Source organism: Alosa sapidissima, chromosome 12 (assembly GCF_018492685.1).
Source record: "Alosa sapidissima isolate fAloSap1 chromosome 12, fAloSap1.pri, whole genome shotgun sequence".
Taxonomy (NCBI): Eukaryota; Metazoa; Chordata; class Actinopteri; order Clupeiformes; family Clupeidae; genus Alosa; species Alosa sapidissima.
The window spans coordinates 24,185,503-24,193,002 of record NC_055968.1 but is presented as its reverse complement, the minus strand read 5'-3'; the positions used below and the strand labels follow the sequence as shown (position 1 = coordinate 24,193,002).

Here is a 7,500-nt window from a genome sequence, read left to right as displayed (position 1 = left end):
CTTCTCTCCTCTCCCCTACCCCAGCCCAGGCACCAGGGCTTCTCTCTCTCTCCAGCTATTCAGCACTGTCTCCTGCCTGACCCTCAAGGAGAAAAGCAAGGCAGCTAGTTTTACTGACTTGGGGAAAAAATAGGTGTCTTTGTGTGTGTGTGTGTGTGTGTGTGTGTGTGTGTGTGTGTGTGTGTGTGGTACAGAGAAGCTGGTCCATAGTAGCTATGCTGAGAGAGAATTAAAGAAAATGGTTCGACATCAGAATGGAGGGAGATAGTGTAACCAGATGGCAGAAGAAAGTAAAGATGGAGGGATGAAGCATGAAAGGAGAGGAGGAGTAGAGTAGAGTAGAGGAGGAGGAAACGACAGCCATGTTGAGCAGGAGGAGATACGAAGGTGTACCTCCACCAGGGGACTACAATGTCTCAACTCACTCAGACACACACACCTACTGTACTGCACACAAGACAAGAACACACAACACACCCCACACAGATAGCATCAATACACACCTGCACTTACAATATGTACATATGTAATGCTGTACACACACACACACAGACAGACAGACAGACTTTCTGTCTCTCTCTATCTCTCTCTCTCTCACACACACACACACACACAGACACACAGACAGACACACACATACACACACAGACACACAGACAGACACACACACACACACACACACACACACACACACACACACACACACACACACACACACACACACTGTTTGTGCACTTACTATCTACTGTATTGTCCTCTCTGTACATCGTGTGCGCATGAGCCCCATCCCATTCTCCACCCTATCAGGCCAACATCCACCCACACCTCTATTCACACTTCCCCCAGGGCCCCGCGTTCTCCAGGAGAAGTGGCGACAGAAGCATCCAATCTTCCTCCTGCAACAATGGCCGCCTGTGCTGCCACGGCATCCACAGATAGTGAGGCAGGGCTCCCTTTTTCTCCGGTTGTATTTCTGCCCGGCACAGCCATTCTTCCAGACTAGGGGGTAAATAAATAAATAAATCAGCCTTAATAATAAGGACGGCGTGTTCGTGTGAAAATTAATGCTGCAGATCGAGCGTAGGAAAGACTCAAGGCAACAAAAGCTTGTGCTTCCGTACGCTGCCATGTGCCAAGGAGTTGAAAAGACCCATGCACACACACACACACACGCACACACATACGCACACACACACACACACACACACACACACACACACACACACACACACACACACACACAAATAAAACCCCTCACCAAGCAGCGACGAAATGAGAAGTTCCTCATGCAAGCTCATAACACTTCACCGAGAAAGAAAATGAAAGGAGGATGGAGGGAGGGTGAAAGAAAGGAAAGAAGAAAACAATATTTTTGAGGGGAAAAAAGCAAAAGCGTTGTGGCTCGATTGATTTGCGGGCCCCTTGCCAGTGGCAGTGGGAAATGTATAATTGATGGAGTTGCATTTGACATGGAATGGAATGTAATCTGGGCTAAAGTTCCCCTGAGTCAGCTCAGATGGATTTGGTGGAGGGGAGGAGGGGTGTGTGTGTGTGTGTGTGTGTGTGCGCTCGCATGTGTGTGTGTGTGTCTGTATGTATTTTAAGTTGAATGTTGGCTAGATATGCATCTGTTTTTCTACACTCATCAAGAAACTCATTGGTTTGAAAACAAGAACAGTCTCCTGGGCAGTAATGAGATTTTTAGTTGATGTGTGGGGCTTTTGTATGTGCAGCTTTATATGCGTGTTTGTGTGTGTCTGCCCTTGTGTCCAGTGTATGACAGGTGCCATGTTTGTGGGTGACTCTTTCTTTCTGTGTGTGTCTTTGGTGAACAGCTGATTGTGAACACACTCATTGTGTACCAGGTTAACCCCTACTGAGCTGTTTCATTAACAAGCCTTTGTCCTCCTCTCTCCCCATCATTTTCTCTCTCTCTCTCTATCTCTCTATCTTTCTCTCTCTCGGCAGGTCGTCAGACATGTCCGCCGGAGAAGTTTGACTGCGGCGGCGCCAGCAATAAGTGTGTGTCTCTGTCGTGGCGCTGCGACGGCGAGCGGGACTGCGAGAACGGCGCCGACGAGGAACAGTGTGCTGCAGGTGGGTCTCCGAGCCGAGACAAACCAGGCCAAACCGGTGTGGAGGCTGGATGGGGTGAGAACAAAAAATATTAACTAGATACATTCAGAGAAATAGAAAATGTAGAGAAATAGAGAGAAACAGAGAGATAAGATAGAGAGGCAGATAGAGTAGACAGGTGGATGGACAGATGGATAGATAGAGATGGGAGAGAGAGAGAGAGAGAGAGAGAGAGAGAAGAAAAGAGAGATCTAGAGAGCAAAGAATATGCAATGCGGAGGAGGAGGGAAAAGTGACAGACATGTTAAAAATAAATAAGACCTGCTTTGAAATAAGAGGCCACTGTATTTTTAGCATCTTTTGCATGTGTGAGTAGTTGTGTGTAGAATACTTTAAGATGTTATGTCACATACGGCAGCCTTGATCAGTTTAAATGACACTCTGTAAGACAATTCTCTTTGCTTGCACATAAGTAGGCCAGTTCTTTGTACTTCGCACATGTTATCACACACGTACACCTATACACACACACAGACATAAACACACAGACACAGACACAGACACAGACACACACACACACACACACACACACACACACACACACACACACACACACACACACACACACACACACACACGTGTACTACACAATAGGGTCTTGCAGGAAAGCAGCATTCACTGGCAAAAAGTTGGTGCTTCCAGCTTCTATCAGACTCATAAAAGCACTATTGATTTTAGATTGAAACCCATAGATATGTGACCTATACGTCTATTGATTTTACCACCTCGTGGGTTAAGGAGGTATTATGTATCATATGCTTGCCCTTTATGTGGTCTCAACTCTGTGAACTAATAACAAAGTCCTCTGTCTTCTCTGGGACTGTAAAATAAGGGGAATGAAAGGGTGTGACCAGAATGGAAAACACCGGGAACTCTGACCTTGACCCTGATCCTGACCCTGACCTTACCCCTAACACGAGGCAAACTGTACAAGCTGTGATCAATTAGCCTGGAGATTCCAGACCCAAATCCGAAAGATTAAGGGTCTGGCCACGAATAATGCAATGGCTCAACTCGAGGGGCGGCACCAAGCATGCATTTGAAAATCTCACTGCAGGCAATTGGATTACACTATACGACCAATGTTTACTGACTGCTTCCGGACTTCGACGCAATTGGATAACACTGACTGTCATCTGTTTAGATCGCCTCTGGCCCGCCTGTATCAGATACACAGATGTGATTGGTTCTTCGCGATACGAGGGGCAAAAGTAACGTGAATCATTATTCATTGCCAGAGTGACTCGCTGAGCAAATTGATATTGTGTTCCCTCGAGAACTAGGTAAACAGATAGATAGATATATATAGATACTTTATTGATCCCCAAGAACTCTGGATTCCCAGGGTAGTGATCAATACCAATCCTCTCATAATGGATGATTCACAAGTGTGTACTGTTTGCACATATTGCTTTTGTTGATATTTGTCTTTCATGTGTCTACATATACTGGGTTCAGGATTTTATTCAGGGTATGTATGTATGTAAGCATTTCATATATAACCCATTGTTATACTGCTGTTAACCTTACACGTAACCATGCCTACTGTATGTTTAGTCATCTAGCAAAACACTTGAATTAAAACCCAATCCAAATAGCAACAGTTCTCAGAGCTATTGGGGCATTAACATCATCAGTGATTGTATTCCCGGGGAATTGAAAACATGACCTTGGAATCACGAGCGCTACACTCCACCAATTGAGCTGCATGTACCATTCCATTTTAAATGTCATTAATCCAATAACTGGCTACTAATAATCCATTATGAGCTGTTACAGCACTCTTTTATTTTCTTATGAATGGTTAATGGACATTTTTTTTAGGGTAACACAGGGACTGCAACGTTCACAAAATATGCAGATGAGGGTCTTAGGAAGGGCGGGGGGGCAGAGGATGTTTCACCTTCAGACCCTCCAGAGTCTTTGCGTCGGACGATGTTTTCCCCGACTCTTCCCCGTGTCTGTCGCGTCCAGCTCGGCTGTAGGCTCATCGCCCGGCACTGCTGCTGCTTCATTCCCTGTGAGATGGCACTCTGCCTGCCCCCACTGTACAGGCCCCCGCTCCGCGCAGTTCATGCTTAATTCCTCCTTAATTATGAATGGCTAATCTCCCCTCTTAATTCCCTGGGAAGGGCCGGTCTGGCTGGAAGGGAGTGGATTTTGGGAGTCTCGTATCGTCTGCTTTCACTGTGAATGGACCTCTTCACTGTCTCCTCCACAGTCATCACCACTAGCCCCAACACAACCCATTCAGGCCCTTTAAAGCAGACAAAAGATAGCTGGCCGTAAGAGCCTGAGCCCATTACTCTCACACGGTGCTCCTCCATCTGTGTGTGTGTGTGTGTGTGTGTGTGTGTGTGTGTGTGTGTGTGTGTGTGTGTGTGTGTGTGGAGCAGTATATAGTATTCTCAAAAAGGAGAAATGGTTATGCTACTTTCCCTCACCACTCTTAGACCCCCCTCTCAGTCCCAGAACAATGAATGTACGATAAATTGCATAATTCATGGGTAACAGCTTTTAATATATATAATTACTGGGGGGATTTTCTCCCTCTCTCTTTCTCTCCCTCTCTCTCTTTCTCTCCCTCTCTCTCTCTTTCTCTCCCTCTCTCTTTCTCTCCCTCTCTCTTTCTCTCCCCCTCTCTCTTTCTCTCCCTCTCTCTCTTTCTCTCCCTCTCTCTTTCTCTCCCTCTCTCTCTTTCCTCTCTGTTGCCTTCCTTTTCTTTTCTGCCACAGTTCTGTTGTTCCTCTCTGAAGTGGAATCAATGGACCAGGTGGGGTGTGAGATCAATTGTTTCTCCAGTCGATGGGCGCCAGGCAACATCACTTCTGTTTGTCCGCGTGTTGGTTAGCCGCCGCTCTGTCTTTCTGTTCACTTGCAGTGGCTCTCCCACGCCGAGCGATCTCGCCGTGTTGACACAACCGGGTCAACGCGTCTTAATTTGTCATCACTTTCAGCATGGGCTAATCCCTCTCTCAAACAGCAGATCATAATCATGATAGATGAATACAGTGACGGCTCTGTCTGTTGTACTACAGTGAAACGGCTCTCGCACACGCCATGTTTTTCATCTAGCCGGCTTGTGTTTTGATTTTTTCCTTTTTTTTTTTGACTCGCCCTACGATGAATTGACAGTGGTGATTCTCATCTATCATGCCCTCAGATGTACACATCTGAAGTGAACTGGAAAATTAGGATCGTTAACATCACCCCAACTCTGAGAAGTAATTGATTGGCGAGGCTTTCCTCATGTCCCCCCTCATGTCTCCGCTAGTGTGTTCTATTATCTTAGCTGTACAGTTCTAATAACCTGCAGGTCTCGTGATTTCTGATCTATAATTCAGCATATGATAACTGATGTTGGGGAGCATGTATGTTTTCTAATGGGATTTGAGAGAGTGGCAAAGAATAACAGTGAACAATGTCTGAAGATATCTGGCATGAAATTGCCAAAATGCAGAGAAGCAATTTACTCTCTCTGTGCAAGGTATTGGGCACCGGAATACAGTCACATATAAATATTAATGCGCTGTACATTTGCAAATAGTGCATGAATATAAATATGGGATATGTGATAGTTTGTCTGTATGTTGATGTATTACTGGGTCCAAGAGCATATACTCCGAAGCAAATTCAGGCCAACACATGCACACTGGCTTTCGCCAGCACACTGAGACAGACACACGCACACACACACACACACACACACACACGGATGGATCTCAGCACCATTTAAAAAAAGCCATCTATTTCGTCACACATATTTTGCAGCAGTTTGCTTGAGAAAACTTGAATACCTTCAATAACACATTAGCCAACAAGAACAGGCTATGAATTATGCATATTTGCAAATAGCACTTTGTAGAACTCTGTTCTCTTCGTACCCATCCTCTCTTTGTCCTCCATCTCTCCCTCCATCTCCTCTTCCTCTCCTCCACCTCCTCCTCCCTCGTTTTCCCCCGAGGCAGCCCAAAATGGCACAGAATGAGCTTTTAACATTAATTACGACTACTAATTGTCCGTGTCTGTATGCTGAATTATACATGCACAGCCCGGGTGCTGCTACTCGTTCTTCTCCAGAGCGTGGCGTTCTCAGAGTAGAACGTTTACTGCCTTCGAATGCGCGCAGAAGTGTGTGTGTGTGTGTGTGTGTGAACGTGTGTTTTTTAAACGTTCATGCAGCCCACCTGCTGTGATGGGACTGGGATGTTGACTGGTGCTGGGAGATGATGACGGGGGAGAGAGGCGTTGTAATGGAGGGGAGATTGTAATGAGGGACCGGGCTAATGCTACGGTATTAGCGGACGCTGTGCCTGATTGAAGGTCACGGCACTGCTCGCCTGTACACCTTTGTGCAGTTTAAGGGGGGGGCTCTGGGGGAGTTCAAGTTTTGAAAAGTGTTGCTAAGAAGTGCAGTGTTTTAATGTCAGTCTTGCTGTGAGCCTGTGGGTTTTACACTTTACTTCTTCATCGTATGAGACAAAGGCTATGAGGGCTTGTAATGTGAATTCAGTGGACTAGTAAGCGGGTGTGTCTGCATTGTGGATGCACTGGTACATGGCTTGAGTTTGTGAAGTTTGAAGGACTTCCTGAATGGCACGGGAACATTAACTTTTGCCTATAGAAGAGGGAGAAGTTGAGGACTCCACTCCACTGTGTTTTCTCATAATAACCAATCTGCTCGTCTGAAGGGCTGGGGATTTATGCCTGAGGTCGCCTGCCATCCATTGACTGCACCTTGTCTGCGAGGCTCATGGAGGCCTGACATGTTTGGCAGTTATTTATGAAACAAGCCACCAATCTCGCTGCGGGGGACTGTGTGCACAGATGCTTGAGATTAGACATCAGAGATGATATTTTTTTTTAGGGCAGAAGGGATTTGTTGCAGGCACACACACACATACACACACACAGACACACACACACACACACACACACACAGGCACACACGCACACACACACTTGTACATACACTAAAACTGCCATGGTGAGTGAAGTACAGTGACCGCCTATCTGAAGCTGAAGGGGCTCTTGGTTAATTGTGATGGATTAATGTAGAGTGTGTTGTCACAGGGCCGTCGTTCCAGCCCGCAGACTCAGGGCCATCCCTACTAATGAGGATGGACGTGAGGGGCAAAGATGGAGCTCCGTTCTGATGTATCACTCTGTACTGTAAACACAAAATGTCTATCGCTGCTGAAGGTTACCAGAGGTCGTGCCTATTGTTATGCTGTGTGAATTATTTCTGACCTTTGTCAGTGTAAGTTGTCAAGTTGGTTGAAAATATTTTGGTGCAGTAGGTTTTGATATTCTGAAAGGGTGTGTTATTACAAGTGACATCAGCAGCACATAGAAAGTGAAGAG

General features: G+C 46.0%; 1 protein-coding gene across 7 annotated transcripts in view; it reads left to right on the top strand.

The window, feature by feature from the left end:
* The window catches only part of lrp8 (low density lipoprotein receptor-related protein 8, apolipoprotein e receptor), a 144,662-nt gene that overhangs the window by 84,528 nt on the left and 52,634 nt on the right, over window positions 1–7,500 (top strand). For 4 of the 7 annotated variants that reach the window (XM_042057241.1, XM_042057240.1, XM_042057238.1 and 1 more), the window contains exon 4: window positions 1,969–2,151. In XM_042057241.1, the coding sequence (XP_041913175.1) occupies window positions 1,969–2,151 (183 nt within the window). The remainder of the gene's footprint in view (window positions 1–1,968; window positions 2,152–7,500) is intronic. The other 3 variants (XM_042057242.1, XM_042057243.1, XM_042057239.1) reach the window with 1 other exon arrangement.